Raw genomic sequence first — 15,603 nt, forward strand, 5'->3', positions numbered from 1 at the left:
TTGATAGATCGATGAATGTTGTTTATATTTTTGAAAGATGTTTTAAGCTTTTATTTTTTCATTTGTTCCCTTTTTAATTAATCGAGTTAACTTATTTGTCCATCAAATTAATTGTTTATTTTAAATAGTACTGTATCTTAATCCTAAGAAATACTACCAAGTTATGAATTACTTTACTGTATTTGGATAAGCTTTTGATTTTTATATCTAGTGTGAAAATTCTATCTTATTTAAGTTAGCCAGTAATTCTTGGCATTTCATAAAATCATTTATCTTATATTTTGTATTTAATGTGCTATATCGGTTCATACTATGGTATTCATTCAACTACCCTCACAATTAAGTGACGAAGAAAAAGCTTTGCAACAGAAATATGCAAAACTCAAGCGAAAGGTAAGCTTTTTTTACATTGAAACTGGAAGTCTGGCAAAATTTTGATCTAATCTCTGACTTTATCCGTCTCACAGAAAAAGCTTCTATTTCAACACAAAACTCCCAAAGTGGAAAAGCCTGAAATCACAACTCAAACAGTCCTAAAAAGAGGTATTTATTTCAAGAGGAAATGAAAATATGTTTCCTTTATTTGATACACGCGTCTATCTTGCCAATTGCTTATTCTCTTGACTAATTCACCTATTGAAAACTTTTACAGCCGCAGAATCATCAAAACAAGATGCCAAAGAAGTAGCAAAAAGATTACTTAAAGCAGGAGCTATAAAATTAGCGAAACCACCGGATAAAGAGAGAGAAGGTCAAGGATTCAAACGATCGAAATCACTAGCTCGCAAAAAAATCGGAGCTGATAAGCCTGCTGGATTTAAACCTTTCCAACCTGATCCAGAAAGGGAAACATTGCCTAGTACAGGATTTTCAATGGCGCCAAAATCAAGTAGTTCCGGTTATGGAAATTCATCCTCTCCAACATCTTCAGCAGGATCAGGAGGACCATCGAGTTCATGGGGTATGATTGCTGCCAGTTATAACCGAAGAGGTGAACCGTCCAATGATTCACAGGATCAACGTGAGATTGTCAGTTATGATGATCTTTGAACTTTGCAAATAATTCCAAACATATTTTATAAATATTTTCACCCTCAAATTACAAGCAATTCTTTAGTCTCATGAATACTTGACTTTTGTGAATATTTTTTTATATATCAAATAAGACATTGAAATGAACAGTTATAAGATTTTCACTTTATATTATAAAGTAGTTATCGAACCAATCTTTGAATAAAATAGGAAAATAAACATGATAACAAGTCAAAGGATAGTTTTGGTTTGATGAGTAGGAAATAAACGAGAAACTGTAGTCAAAAGAGTAAAATTGTAGAGATCGATAAATGAAGAAAAACATTGAATTGGATCACAATTTGGACGAGTTACAAATTTTTTGCATATCCATTAAGGCGGTACATATATTGTTGAAATAGACTTCTGGATCAGTCTCTTCACACTTTTTGTAAGCAGTAACACAAAATGTAATTTGAGTATCTTCAATTCCATAGAAAGTTCCATAGCCATCATCTCTCATCGGTGGGACTCCTCCACATATATGCCAATAACCTGAACAACTTGTTGATAAAATATAATTGCCTCCTCCACCACTTTTAATGAAAGATGGATCAGTAAATAAGTCGGGAAGTTCGTGTCCCTCCTCCATACAGATTAAGTAAAGACCCATTAGATGACGATCGCAGCCATAACCTTTCATTGCTTCTCCCATTAATTTGTTGAATTTGTTTACAGCTTGATTGAGTTTATTAAAAAGATCTCCAGGCTAAGAAAGAAAGAGAGAGAAAGAAAGAAAAGCGAAAAGTCAGATCATTCAGAAAGACACAGAAATTAGGTTAAAGAGGGGTAAAAAGTATTACCAATATATCATTACAATCTAAGTTATTAATCCTTTTCTCAAGTCAACCTTAACATGATGACGAGTCATTAAAATTAAATATAAATAGAAAGGTAAGAAAAACTTGATTTTCAATGACATTGAGCTGACTATCGATGCAAATATCAGTTCTAATTAATTCTTCTTTGACATTGACATTGACTTGATAAAATAATTTTCAAAAAAGGATAAAATTAGAGTGTGAAAATGTTTCTTATCGGAGTAAACCTAATAAATGTAATGTTTTTAGAGATTACGTACTGTTGAGTTTCCTTCGACTACAGATTTACAAAAATCAACACTTTCAGGGAAACATGATCGACATGTTTCAGTTCGTCCATGATAATATTGTCGAGTACTAGCAGTACAATAAGTTGGTGCAGGTTTTCCGTGCATTCGGTAATAAGCTAATTGTAGGGCGACTTGAGTAAATGCTTCAGGGTGAAATTTGTAGTCCCGAAGAGCAGCTTTACCAAAACCTTTAAATGTTTGATGGACAATTTGAATATCTGAACAGTTTTGACTGAATGTTTTGACTGAATTTTCAATCTCGCCCTTCAAATGATCATCCAAGATGAAGTCTAACCGTTCTGCTTTCGGCATGTCCCTGAATTTTCGACTTCCTTTCCAGACTCCTTTACTTTCATCCATTGACATCATGATGTAATGGCTTAAAATGGCTGTACACAAACCATCAAAAGGCGTATGCTGTAAAAATAAAACAAAATATTAGACAAATGTCATTGTATCCACAAAAATTGATTACTTACATCACCATTAGCACCCATAAGTCCGTTATTGAAGACTATAGTTGACATTGATTTATCAGCCCAACGATTTTTACAATCACCGCACATTGCTTCTCTCAATATCTGTAAATCAAATAAAACCATAAAATAAATTGAAAATATAATTTAAGATATTTAAAGATTAGTTGCAACTGGATTTACCTCACTTTGTGTGATGGGCTCGGAATCATCGAAAATTATGACAAACAAAGCTTGTTCAATTTTATCTAAAGTAGTTTTATTCTGAGGATGACATTTGATCAGATAATCGCGATTTTTTGCCCATTGACTTCGATCTGCAACAGTTAAGGCACCCACTCCAGGCCCATCGGTTGATTGAGCTTGGCACCATTTTTCAATATAAAATAATTGGAATGCTATTTCTTGAGGTGTTAATGGTTCATCCAATTCTCTGTCAACAGCTTCAAAACTGAAAATGTAACCACGATAGAGGACAATTATGTTGGTTGGAGCTGGTGGTCCTTCATCCTCTAACAGATTTCATCATTTCAACATGAACATCGGAACACCAAAAAAAAACAGTAAATCGGAAAGAAAAAAAGAAAAAAAATGATTAATTACCAAAAAAGACTTGTGATCATAATTCCTCGGCATTGAATCATTTCACAAATAAAAGTGAAATCATGGGACAAGGTATAATGATTAGCTGTTAAGAAGCAAATTTACTTCCAATTCTGATGCAATCAAGTGTAATCTTAATCATTTATGTTTAGAGCATTTTACGTGCATCTGATAGTTGAGGAGATAAAAAGCAATCATAGGAAATTTATCATCAACAATCAGAGAATAGCTTAAAACAAACAACTTGAAACCCGCCAAACAAGAAAATGCTATGAACTATCATTAAGTTATCTGAATATTGTTAATTTACGCTTGGACTTTTTTTTACATTTTCAAGATTATTACATTAAAGTTGGTTTCCTAATTCAATTGGCCTTCGAAACTAGAAAAAATGGAAATTCTAATTACCGGTGACAAACCAACATTTAAGAGTATCTTTTTCTTCGCCAGGAACTCGGCAGGTATTGAATAATCGTTTGAACTGATCCATAGCCCATGGAACTCCTCTATGTACCATTGGTCGCATTATTTGGCTGTAACATTCAAAATTGAGGTGATCGTTGTTAGAGAAGTGTAATTTTTGTGATTGATTAAATCTTTACCTTCGAATCATTTTCCAAAATTCTAATTCATAAGCTAAGGACATTGATATTCTATCAATTCGACTTCCACGTTGTGGTGGCCAATATTCATGAATCGGGTAAGGAGCTGCCATGTTACAATAAGGTATTAACGGTGTTCGTTGTTGTAAGTAAGCATAATTGAGCCACCAATCTTCAAGCTAACATTAGAAAGACAAAAGATCAAGATTGAGAAAACACAATCATTATTTTCATTTTTTAACTGCAGTTGTCTTGTAATTTCTGATACACGTCTGACTTTTGATAGAATCGATAAGTGGTGCTAAATTACGGATCAGGATAAATTTAAATCTAGATCATAAGATAGGAAAATAAAGGATAAATTGATTAATTACCCAGTTTCTTGATTTTTGAGCGCGTTGCAGAAGTGCTTCTTGAAGCTTTGGTCCAATCGAAGAGCCAAATTTTTTAACGATTTGTTCAGTATTTTCATATTCCTCACTATCAACTACTGGCTTTACAGTGTCTAGGTAGAGGGCAAGGGTGGACTGTAAATCAGGAACCGGTAAACTGGGTAAGTCAGGTTCATTTTCAAATGTTTTGTTTGTTGCTGACCGGTAAAGTTGATCACGAACACTCATTGGTCCTAAACTCAACAATCTGTTATCCTCACTGGTCGTCTCTGATGGTGGTGAAGATGACATATCAAAATGTAAAATAAAAGGTTTGATTTAGAGGTGCAATAAATGGTAATAGACACAAGTAAACAAAGCAAAGGATGCAGAAAAATGCTTTAAACCAGCTGATTCTCTCAATAAAGTTTTATGCTGATTAGCTTGATTAGTTGACTGGAAGAGGTAAGAAGGAAAATGTTGGAATAAATAGTCAGTTGAAAACAAAAAAGCAAATCAGTCTGGAACTACAAAAAGAGGAGAAACAAAAGCACCAACAACAACAACACAAACACGATGGTAAAAAGAGGGTTTCCACTTAGGGGAGAGGGTTAGTGTTGAGATTATGAAAATAGGAGAAAGAGTTTGTTAACACCAGAATTGATTAGCAGCAAACATTGATTGAATGAATGAAAAATTGAACTAGCTTGAAACAAAAATCATAAGAGAGAGATAGATAGAGAGTGAGAATGACAGGAGAAGCTGATTATCATTGTCAGCCTTTCACTGAACCTTTTTTATCTTTGATGGGAAATAAATGTAAAAGTAAAACTCGCTGAGGTTGATTTACTGTGTTGTAAGTTGATTGTTGCTGCCGTTGTCGATGATGATAAATAAACACGCACATAAACACTAACCACCATGATCAAGGAGGAGATTTATTAAACGATTCACTTTCTTTCCCTCCTCCTATCAGCTCGCATTTTCTGACTTTCCTTTTTTTCAGCTGATGCTTTATTTCAGGTTGAATTGATGTATAGCCATCAACGTGAAAATTCATGTTAATTTGCAATTACACTTAATAATATAGATATTAAAGATAACCAAGATAACATACCTGAAGCAAGAAATGAAAGCAATGTGTCAACCAACACAAGTTGAAATGTAAACAAGTTGGTCACAGAAAATGGAAAATCACAAATTCAATAGTTTGGTGTAAATGATATTCCAGTGAAAATATATGAATAAGTTGATGACAAATAATGTCAAGGTGAATCGTTGAATTGAATAAAGATGATGAATTGGATAAAAAACAACAAGGATTATGAATGAATATTAAAAGATAACTGAAACATCAAGTGTAATGGTTTACAGTTGTTTTGAATGGTTTATAAGAATTACAGTTTGATTGATTGAATATCCAAATACCTAAACTCTTGATTGTTAAAATTAAGATCTAGTTGATGGTTGGTCACATCTAGATGATTATTGTAAAATCAATTAATTAACTGAAAATGAGAAACACCAATAAAATTTCAACTCTTTATATTTTAGTCAATTTCTTATGATCAGATGGTTTCTTTGACATGGCAAGAAGATACCAAATCCTACCAATAACTCAATGTTTCCTTCATCATGCTTTTAAAACCGGTTCTTCGTTTCATTATTTATTTAACTTCTACTCTTAAGTTAACTAATACACTTGATCAATTATAATCATTTTCAATTGAAAAACAGAAAATTGAAGAAGAAAAATAAGCAAAAAAGCAAACACACAAACACACAAATGAAAGCTCATTAAATCAAGGATATTTTTGCAAATGTGCGTTGACCATTAAACATTATGTCTACCTTGACTTATTAACTTTCAAATTTCTCCTTCACTTTTACTTTAACTTTCTTTCTCTATCAATTTATCTGTCGTTTTATAATTTTGATCAAATAGTTGTTTTCATTTATTTAGATGATATCTTTACATTGATTAAATATGTCCAGCTAGATGCTCTTGACCCGTAGAGAGAGAGAGAGAGAAAAATGAATATCGAAACTAAAAAGGCAAATGATTTGTGCTCTCATAACATTTCGATAATCGCAATCTGATTGAGGAATTTAATATTCTGATTATTTCGCTTCTTGTATTTTCACCTCACTATCAAGGTAATTGTAATTACGAGCCTCAATTCAGTTGAAGGAACAAAAATTTTCAATCTTTTGACCTGTTAATACACAATCAAATAAAATTTTTGACTCTTCCTCAAGTCAACTAAACTGAAAAGTTGATTCAAAGTTACTTTTAAATCAGCACTTTTCTTGAAACCGTGAATAAGTGAACCAATTGAATTTTACAGGGGATTTCATCAAATTATTATCTAACACTGTTGTATTACAACATTGTAATACAATAAGCTTTCTTTCTTTGCTCGTGAGGTATTGAACCAAACGTGAAGTAAATGATTTGAATCTCTTTTAACGTCTGAATCTTTACCTGATTGTGTTCAGCTAATAAGGAACAAACATAATCTTATTTCATAACACGTCTGATTCTCCATGGACTTTTGACAGTTTTAGATCATTAGATTTCAATAGCTTTCAGAATAATTTCCAGAATCTGTTTTACATTATATCATTTGAACATCAAAACATTAAGATTTCATCAAAGAAACCTAAGAATACCAGTTTTAATAGTTTTGCTATGAAAATGCATTTCTATTTGATTTGCATTTTATGAATATTTAGTTTTCAATAAGAGACACAAAATCGATACATTATTATTATGCTTATTATTATTATTATTATTATCGTATTAATAGTTTATTTATTCACGTTCCAAAGGAATATTGTTTCTTGTCCATTCTGAACTTTACACTAATGAAATAACATTTGCTACTGATATTAATTTCTGCAAATAAGTTCAGCATTTCTTCCAGATCAAAAGGATTTGTGATGAAACATATCCAACAATCAACATAAAAATTATTTCTCCTCATGTAAACTTGAGCTTATTGAATTAACAGAGGCTCATGTTATGGACCCAAACTTTCAGTTCAAATACGGTATGCGCGATAGAGCTCCAGGTTTAATTTATGATCCTATTAAGAGAAAATTTAGTGGTCTTCTTGATCGATTTTATAATAAACAATTAGAATTATATAATTCCATTAATTACACTATCGTTTTCACCAATGAATACTCTTATGGAACTTGTGATTCCGGTAATTGCACGAGCCTTATTGGACTCATTCAACGAGGTGAAGCTGACTTTAGTGAGAAATTGTATTCATTTGCAACAATTCCCGATTCCATTACTGGACTCAAGCCAGGACCAGTGCTTGGTGATGTTTCTTGTTACATTATATCAGCCTTACCCAAAGTTGGAATAATTCGTGAAGATGTCTTCAAATCACTATCGATTTTCGCTTCAGACGCAATTATATTTATAAGTTTTGTTTATCTTTTTCTTTTCTCAATCCCTTTCATTCTGTGGTTCTTGGACACAAAATTTTTCAACATTAAAAGCAACTCTCCGCCCATCATCTGGCCTTTGATTTGTGCACTTTTACGCAAAGAATCAAAGATTAAATCCTTTAACCGTCAATCTTTGTCATTCATTTGGATTTCAATCACATTAACACTATTTTTCATAACAGCACTTTATTCTGGTTCCTTCACTACAGATCTTACATCTAAAGCGTCCATAAAAACAATTGATTCACTGGAAGATGTTGCGAATTGTGATAGGATTCCTTTATGGATGGAAGAGCCATCATGCAGAACCAGGGTGAATAGCGGTTCTCTTCGAGCTCGGACAGAGATTTTAAGACGAGGACAGTTCAAAACATTGGGAGGTTTCCTTGTGGAGATTCGCAAAAAGAAAGATTTGTTTCAGATTAAAAGATATGTTTTCATTATTAGTGAGGAAGATTTTTATGACGTTAAACTCGGCTATTGTGCATTTCTTCCAGGCTCACCAATTCCACTATTTCATCAGTCAACTGGTTCTTTCCCCACCGATCTCTGGTTTACTGTATTGCACTCAAAGCTACCTCAAGATGCCACCAAAATTATTAATCAATTGCACGAGAAACACTTTGAAAGTGGTATCCTGGACCACGCAAAAGGTGTACGACTATTTCAATTGGACAAGCTACTAGATCCTAAGCAAGAGTACAGATGTTTAACTAGAATCTCCATGAGTTTTAATCCTGCTTTGCATCAATTTAATCAACTAGTTATTCAAAATTACAAGCTATTTTTCAATCTCTTTTTATACACCATTCCAATCGGCATTCTCAGTCTGATTGGTGAATATTTGTATGCCGAGATAAACTCAGCATTGACAAAATAAATGTGAAACACGAATTCACTATTTCAATAAAGTTTACAATTCAAAATACTTTTCAGAAAGTTTTGTATCTTTTGACCTGTTAGTACACAATGAAATAAAATTTTTGACTCTTCCTCAAGTCAACTTTCAGTTGATGAAAAACTAACCGTTAAACTGCTTGCCATTAACTTTGATTAATTTGATCATAATTACTGCAAAAGGCTAATCTTAATTTCTTTTCTTACAGTTGACCTTTCAATCCATTGAAATCAGGTTTCATAAATGAAAATTAATACTAATTTAGAGGCAATTTCGTTGTAATGCGTGAATATACATAATGCGTGTATCATAAATAATAGCATCGCAATGATTGCCATTCATACATTTTCTCACTCCATCCAAACTTTAATCCTATCTAAATCTTGTAATCGGATTAATTGTCTTCTCAAAGTAATCATTTAACTGATTCACAGTTTAACCTAATCTGTTAAATTTCACGAGATTAAGTAAGAAATGCCAATCAAATTTGAATATTTTTTCGAGAAAAAATCTTTTCATTATTGTCATTATCGTGATTTTCATCAACGCTAAGTCAACAGTTTTGCATTGAAATGAGAGTTGAATGAGACAGTTTTAATTTAATTGTAACTTTCCAATAATATTATGCTATATTTGGAGATTATTTAGTCTTAATTGGACGATTGAAAAGCTAAAACGTCTCAAATGGATAATTAAAAGTAATAAATTTAAAGACAATCGAAAGTCTATTCATTGATTGGAAAAAACGAAAAGCACAATTTTATTGATAATCTTGACTGTTGACTCAATAGTAAACTCAATCATAATTGATAACCAGGAAACTTAATTCACTTTTAATTTTTACCAAACCTTTATTTTCACGCCGGTAATTCACTTCAATTAGAATTGCCTATTCTATTAACTATTGAACCAAATTGAGGGAATTAATTTCATTACAAAATTACTTTTACTTCAAATCTGTTAACTTTTACCAATTCAATTTGATTGGTGATTGTTGTAGTCTTTCAATTACTTTCAGGAACTACTTGGAGTAACAGTTATATTCATATAAAACTGCTTACTTTATCAATTCATTTATTAATCGTTCCATTAATAAGATTAATCGCAATTCGGCTCAGATTTTTCTGTGGTTCTTTTGTTTGCCCATTATTTATCAATTACAGTCTAACCTCTCAAGTTTATGTTGAGGGTTAGGGTTTTGCCAGGTTCGTCAAATGAACGGATGCAAATAATCATCTTTGTATGTATTGCTTGCCAATCACTTGACAATTATTAGCAACAAATTGTTAGATAACATAATTTTTTCATTTTATCATAACAAGCAAGTGCTTTGTGAGTGCATTTTCAGTCAACTTTATCATCTATGCATCTTTAAGTGAAGATTGATGCAGATGAACTTGAGCTGAATATCAAAATATTTAAATTTACTTTAATGAGCATTTTAGGTTCTACATTAGCCATTATAATTTAGGACTCGCCGGTACTTGGACCAGCGATGGGAAATTCCATCCGTCTTTGATTCAATTGATGATTATGATTATATTTTCTTAGAGAAAATTGTTGAAAAATTTTACAGTTGCGAGTAAGGTCATACCTTAGTGAATTTAGATAAATAGATATGAACACAAAAGCTTGTTAATTTGTTTGAGTGATCCCACTTGAACTTTAAATCTATGCAGGTGTTCATCTCAATCTGTAAAATAGTGAAAACAGTTTAAATTAATTAATTTGCAAATATAGCAAAAAAATGTAAGAAAGTTAATCAGTCACTAACAGTAAGAACAATAAATATTCACCTTATTTGGTCTTTTTAATAGATTATACTCTTTCAATTCTTGAGTTAAAGATTTAATTAAAACCTAACAGGAAACTTTTACCCTTTTCAGTTTAACCTCTTACTTACGGTCTTTACTTGGAGCTTCATTGATCAATGGATTTTACTTTTGAACTGAGTCTTGGTTGGTGATGACGGCTTCAACTTTTTTGGCTTCTTCTGCAGCTTTTTTGAGCGCCTCTGCAGGGCTAGGTTTTGATTTACCACGAGAAGAACTTGATCTTTCTTTCGAGGGAGATCTCCTAGAAGGTCTTTCACGGAATGGGTCATCTCTGACTTTATTTTGTCCCTTTGGTGATCTACTTGATTTGCGCAATACTGCTCTGCAAATTGCTCGAGATCTTGATCGAGATCTCCGTCTGCGATTTGGAGACCGAGACCGAGAGCGAGATCTACCGGGTATGTACAATCTACTTATATTTTGGACTCTTCTTGGAGATGGTTTTCTGGCTTTGGATTCGTTAGACTTATCATTTAATAGTCCATTACGAACAAATTCAATGGAGACTGGTTTTAATTTATCAAGGTTGTAAACAATCTTCTCAGTGACTGGATTACGCTTAGGTGAGCTTGCTTTTGACGAGAATGCAAAAGGCTTAGTCGATTTCAATGTTTTGATTTCCGATTCATTTTTTTTAAACGTGAACGAGATTTTTGGAGAAATTTTCTTTGCATAAGCTCGTGAAGTTGATGCCACAGCATTCACTACTGGCTTGTCTGGCTCTTTGGATTTGGATATTCTAAAAATAAAAAGACAAGATAATTATAAAACAGTAAAAAAACATTTAAACATGAAGAAATTTTCTATCGAATGAGTTTCCACAGATTAACTTACTTTATCCCTGGAAGTGGTTTTATTGATTTACTCCTCCGTTTTTTGTCCTTCTTTCTTTTTGATTTCTTTGACTTAGATTTCTTAGACTTTTTCCTTTTACGAGATTTACGTTTTGAACTCAAACTAGTTGAGCTATCTGAGTCTGATGAAGATGAAGACGAGGACGAAGATGAGCTTGAAGATGTGTCAGATGATGATGACGATGATGAAGATGAACTCGATCTACGACTCTTTGATTTCTTCTTTTTCCTAAAAATAAAAAAGATTGGAGTCAGAAAGTGAATTAATATGTTTGAATACAGAGTAATCCATAAATTGAAAGAATTTTCAGTAATTTGTTCTTGCTATTAACTGTCCTCTTGTAGCTTGATCAATCAGTAAAATTAAGACCATTAAAATTCAATCAAATTATGGATTACTCAACTGTACTTACTTTTTATCTTCCTCCAGTAAACTTTTAAGTTGAAATGATGATTCATAATATGATTTATCTTTGATGTCTTGTAGCATACTTTTGAGATCATTATGAGGTGAACGCTGTATTTGACACGAAAAAAAATACAATCTTGATTTCTCTGTTCATTTTTTTTATTTTCAATTTTCTTACACTTCTTTGCATTCCTTTCTTCTCAATAACCGATTTTAAAGTCTCTAAAGCTTCGTGATTTTTTGTATCTATTTGGCAAACTCTTCGATAATTTTTTGCAGCATTGTCTAAATCGCCTTTCTCTTCGCAGCTATAATAGAAAATACAAAAAAAAGTTAGATTGAAAGGAAAATTTAGAAATTCGTAATTCTTACATTTTTCCCAACTCGAATAATGTTTCACACATATATTTTCTAGCATTGGCATGTTCTGGATTGATGGATAAAGCTTTGTCGAAGTCTTCAGCAGCTTTCATAAGATTATTGGTATTGGCATAGAGACAACCTCGCGCCACAAGAGCGTCCAAATTATCACAATCTATTTGCAATGCTTTATTGAGACATTGCTGAGCTTCCACATGGCATCCTTGTTTTAGAAATTTAACTCCTTCTTCCACACTACATGAAAATGAAGGATTTTCCAATTATCATAAATTGAAGTTAATTCCTCAAGTATGATACTTACCTCTGACGAGCCATTTCAGTTGATTGAAATTTCCGTAAATGTTTGGCATATTCGTCGGCAGGATAAGTCACACTAAATCACACAGAAATAAAATAAGCATGAACGTCATTTCAATACATATTATTTGAGATAATTACCCGTGGAAGTCCCTCAAAAATGATAATCTTTGAGTAGTTGGAAGCTCAAAAAATCCAGCGAGATGGGATGTAGCACCAGGGTTGTTGAATGATAAAGTTTTTCGAAGCATTTCATCATAATTCATTGATTTCATGGAAACTTGTCGCCTATGCAATGAGTAATTCAAAAGTCAGATGCTAGCATCGAAAAAGTTGTGACCGAATGACCTTACCTATAATGAATTGGCAATTCATCATCATTGATTAAGCCCTAGAAAGTAGAAATTTAGTAATCAGAAAATGTTCAACTTCAAACAAGGAGAAATCACCATTTTGAAATTTCCTTTGAGTTCTTTCGGTAAATGTTCTTCTTTCATAGAGACGATGACTTTCAAATCAAACTTGTTATAATTAACTACCAGAACTCTAACAATGTCATTAATTTGGTAGCCATCTTGGAATTCTGAATTTGTGACAGCTAATGGTTGACAGTTCGATGATGGGCAAAATACTTTTATATCACAGTCGTGGACATTTCGTCTTTTCCCTCCATCCATGCAAACCACAACACAGATGAAGCCTCCGTCCAAGTGGTCCAATATTTGAACACAAAGTAAATCACCTTTCTCTAGATACTAGATAGATAGTATAACTTTAGTACGAAATTATTGCAAAATTTAGCAACTTACCTGATAGAAATGGTTTTTGCGAGCAAGTTTAGATACTCCAGTGAATGTTTCGATGGGTGGTAAGCAAGCACAAACTTCTGTAAAGAAAAAAGTTACTGTAAATTTGATCAAAAAATGTGAGATACTCTTACCTTCTTCATTATTTTCATTGATTTGAGGTCTGCGTTGCCTTCTTACGAATTTTTTATGGCTCTCTATCATGTCTTTAAATCTATTGGCAAACTTATCGAGTCTGATTTGAATTTTAGAGGGCCAAGATTGAGTTAAATTTACATTGAACTGGTGTACATCATTATTCCACTGACTGTCAGTTACATTAACACTGTTTTGAGTTAAGTAAGGAAGGTTTTGAGACTGTGACCTAACATCTACGCTAGAGTAGACCGAATGATTCACGCGATTCGTTGCCGGTGGTCTCAAAATTGGTGTTACCATGGCTGTTTGCGGTACATTTGGTGGAAACTGTTGTGGTTCCGTTTGAAAATTACCATATCGGGGATCAAACCTATTCACATTATAAGAAGCTAATCTAGGGTCCATCATTCTAGGAGGTCGACTCATGTTATCACAAACTCCTTGATGAAACCTATTTGGATTGTTCGATGATGGATATGTTGGTTGCATCTTCTAAAATGCAAAGGACGCAAAAATCACTTGATTGCAAGAACGATTAAAACTAGATACAAGACAAAGAAAGATATAATGTTAAAAATACAGAAAAGTAGATAAATAAATGAAAAAAATGACAAGAAGGCAAACTTACAGTTTAACACATTGTAGTTGACTCAGAATTTGTCAAGATTTGAGGTTTACCATAACAAGATAAAGCGTTGGCTGGAAATGAGGAAGTGAACAAAGCGAATACAATATTTGCTGAGTTAAAATTTATATGAGATAATAGCAACAAATAAAAAGCATAAAATCTAGATCCAGAGAAAATTGAAATAAATAAAAATTAAAAGAAGATACATTTTCTGTTTTTTATCTGAAAACATAAGATCCAATCCAAATAGAGTCCAGATAGGATCCATTTTTATCACAGTGCAAACATTTGACATAAACTACGACATTGAATAATCAAGTAATTCTGATCACCAATCAAATAATTAGCGTTGAGTATTAGTTCATTTACACTCATAGATCATCAGATTTTGAGAAATCCAACTCGTTAACTATTGTCGTTGATGCCACATAATGACAACAATGAAAAAATCAAATTACATTGTATTGGCACAGAAATGTTTAAACAGAATTAACTCATCAATCACTACTCTAATCAAGGATGGATGCACTTTGTTAATTAATGTAGACTACATACCTGAAGGTTTTGACATTAGGTCAGCTAAAAATCATTGTCACGAATCAAATATTCACGAGAAATGATGAATCTTAAATAATGTAACACACAAAAAAATTGACTTGTAATGATCAAATCAATAAATTGGTTGCTTAAGTTTGCACATAAATAAATTAAAAGCTGAAGCTGTGGAGATTATGAAAGAGTTAACTGTAATTGGAAAGATTAAATAGTAAACAAAAAGAAATAAATATTGAATACAAAAAATTTCTGACTACAGTTTGATTGATTGAATATCCAAATCTAAACTCTTGATTGTTAAAATTAAGATCTAGTTGATGGTTGGTCACATCTAGATGATTATTGTAAAATCAATTAATTAACTGAAAATGAGAAACACCAATAAAATTTCAACTCTTTATATTTTAGTCAATTTCTTATGATCAGATGGTTTCTTTGACATGGCAAGAAGATACCAAATCCTACCAATAACTCAATGTTTCCTTCATCATGCTTTTAAAACCGGTTCTTCGTTTCATTATTTATTTAACTTCTACTCTTAAGTTAACTAATACACTTGATCAATTATAATCATTTTCAATTGAAAAACAAAAAAGGCAAACACACAAATAAAAGCTCATTAAATCAAGGATATTTTGCGAATGTGCGTTGACCATTAAACATTATGTCTACCTTGACTTTGAATTTCATTCATTTAGATGATATCTTTATATTGATGTCCAGCTAGATGCTCTTGACCCGTAGAGAGAAAACGATTTGTGCTCCCATAACATCTCAATAATCAAAATCCAACATAATCAAACAATAAACTTAAAAACCATATTTTAGATATTTTTATCTCATCTGAAACTCAGCTTATTGAATTTTACAGAATATGATTTACAAAAATTAAATAAAAACAAACCAGAAATTTCAAATTCCCAACCGTTTTGAGGGACTGTTGAAAAATTTACAAACATTTTGATTTGGGTTCAGTTAAGAAACCTTGGAAACTAAAGCAGAAACTCGGCTGGCTAACTCAATTTTCTAGCTTACTTTGAATAATTAATAGATCAACAAAATTAATCAATTGAAATTACTCTTCAATAAATAGTCGTCTAAAT

The 15,603-nt window shown here is 32.2% G+C and overlaps 3 protein-coding genes across 7 annotated transcripts; 1 reads left to right on the forward strand and 2 right to left on the reverse strand.

The window, feature by feature from the left end:
• The first annotated feature begins 74 nt into the window (after positions 1 to 74).
• On the forward strand, positions 75 to 1,197 carry Nelf-E (negative elongation factor E). Its single transcript, XM_015931221.2, has 3 exons — positions 75 to 393; positions 468 to 543; positions 653 to 1,197. Exons 1-3 carry the CDS (start codon positions 313 to 315, stop codon positions 1,048 to 1,050), a joined length of 555 nt encoding a protein of 184 aa, XP_015786707.1. The 5' UTR covers positions 75 to 312; the 3' UTR covers positions 1,051 to 1,197.
• LOC107363886 (peroxisomal carnitine O-octanoyltransferase) lies at positions 1,176 to 5,741 on the reverse strand. 2 transcript variants are annotated; one of them, XM_015931157.3, is made up of 8 exons: positions 5,352 to 5,741; positions 4,238 to 4,524; positions 3,864 to 4,042; positions 3,670 to 3,794; positions 2,842 to 3,170; positions 2,662 to 2,763; positions 2,153 to 2,599; positions 1,176 to 1,780 (listed from the first exon to the last, which is right to left on the reverse strand). In XM_015931157.3, the coding sequence occupies exons 2-8, from the start codon at positions 4,481 to 4,483 to the stop codon at positions 1,367 to 1,369; spliced, it is 1,842 nt and encodes a 613-aa protein (XP_015786643.2). In that variant the 5' UTR covers positions 4,484 to 4,524; positions 5,352 to 5,741; the 3' UTR covers positions 1,176 to 1,366. The 2 variants fall into 2 exon arrangements, with proteins under 2 accessions (XP_015786643.2, XP_025017028.2); XM_025161260.2 differs by lacking the exon at positions 5,352 to 5,741 and having other exon boundaries at positions 4,238 to 4,901.
• Positions 5,742 to 10,006: 4,265 nt separating this feature from the next.
• LOC107363883 (uncharacterized) lies at positions 10,007 to 14,952 on the reverse strand. 4 transcript variants are annotated; one of them, XR_001568998.3, is made up of 14 exons: positions 14,501 to 14,952; positions 13,946 to 14,105; positions 13,314 to 13,858; positions 13,183 to 13,259; positions 12,823 to 13,128; positions 12,727 to 12,764; positions 12,515 to 12,661; positions 12,378 to 12,449; positions 12,068 to 12,310; positions 11,874 to 12,003; positions 11,700 to 11,803; positions 11,267 to 11,515; positions 10,394 to 11,171; positions 10,007 to 10,290 (listed from the first exon to the last, which is right to left on the reverse strand). XR_001568998.3 is itself a non-coding variant. In XM_015931154.3 (14 exons), the coding sequence occupies exons 3-13, from the start codon at positions 13,804 to 13,806 to the stop codon at positions 10,535 to 10,537; spliced, it is 2,496 nt and encodes an 831-aa protein (XP_015786640.2). In that variant the 5' UTR covers positions 13,807 to 13,858; positions 13,946 to 14,105; positions 14,501 to 14,952; the 3' UTR covers positions 10,007 to 10,290; positions 10,501 to 10,534. The 4 variants fall into 4 exon arrangements, 2 of the variants coding, with proteins under 2 accessions (XP_015786640.2, XP_089124859.1); XR_001568999.3 differs by having other exon boundaries at positions 13,946 to 14,016; positions 14,501 to 14,932; XM_015931154.3 differs by having other exon boundaries at positions 10,501 to 11,171.
• Between the last annotated feature and the right edge of the window lie 651 nt (positions 14,953 to 15,603).

The sequence above is a fragment of the Tetranychus urticae genome, chromosome 3 (assembly GCF_039701765.1).
Source record: "Tetranychus urticae isolate SD_2017Ah chromosome 3, NJAU_TeUrti_SD_1.0, whole genome shotgun sequence".
Classification (NCBI taxonomy): Eukaryota; Metazoa; Arthropoda; class Arachnida; order Trombidiformes; family Tetranychidae; genus Tetranychus; species Tetranychus urticae.

What these genes read in the sequence shown, in the direction of transcription:
- Nelf-E (XM_015931221.2), top strand. Translation starts at nt 313, where the DNA reads ATGGTATTCATTCAACTACCCTCACAATTAAGTGACGAAGAAAAAGCT. An exon ending in ATGCAAAACTCAAGCGAAAG is followed by an intron (nt 394 to 467) that starts GTAAGCTTTTTT and finishes TCCGTCTCACAG; the next exon opens with AAAAAGCTTCTATTTCAACA. An exon ending in TCAAACAGTCCTAAAAAGAG is followed by an intron (nt 544 to 652) that starts GTATTTATTTCA and finishes AAACTTTTACAG; the next exon opens with CCGCAGAATCATCAAAACAA.
- LOC107363886 (XM_025161260.2), bottom strand. Translation starts at nt 4,546, where the DNA reads ATGTCATCTTCACCACCATCAGAGACGACCAGTGAGGATAACAGATTG. An exon ending in TTATGGGTGCTAATGGTGAT is followed by an intron (nt 2,600 to 2,661) that starts GTAAGTAATCAA and finishes TTATTTTTACAG; the next exon opens with CATACGCCTTTTGATGGTTT. An exon ending in TAGTCGAAGGAAACTCAACA is followed by an intron (nt 1,781 to 2,152) that starts GTACGTAATCTC and finishes TTTCTTTCTTAG; the next exon opens with CCTGGAGATCTTTTTAATAA.
- LOC107363883 (XM_015931154.3), bottom strand. Translation starts at nt 13,806, where the DNA reads ATGCAACCAACATATCCATCATCGAACAATCCAAATAGGTTTCATCAA. An exon ending in GAATTGCCAATTCATTATAG is followed by an intron (nt 12,662 to 12,726) that starts GTAAGGTCATTC and finishes CTCATTGCATAG; the next exon opens with GCGACAAGTTTCCATGAAAT. An exon ending in AGAAAGGAATGCAAAGAAGT is followed by an intron (nt 11,804 to 11,873) that starts GTAAGAAAATTG and finishes TGTCAAATACAG; the next exon opens with CGTTCACCTCATAATGATCT.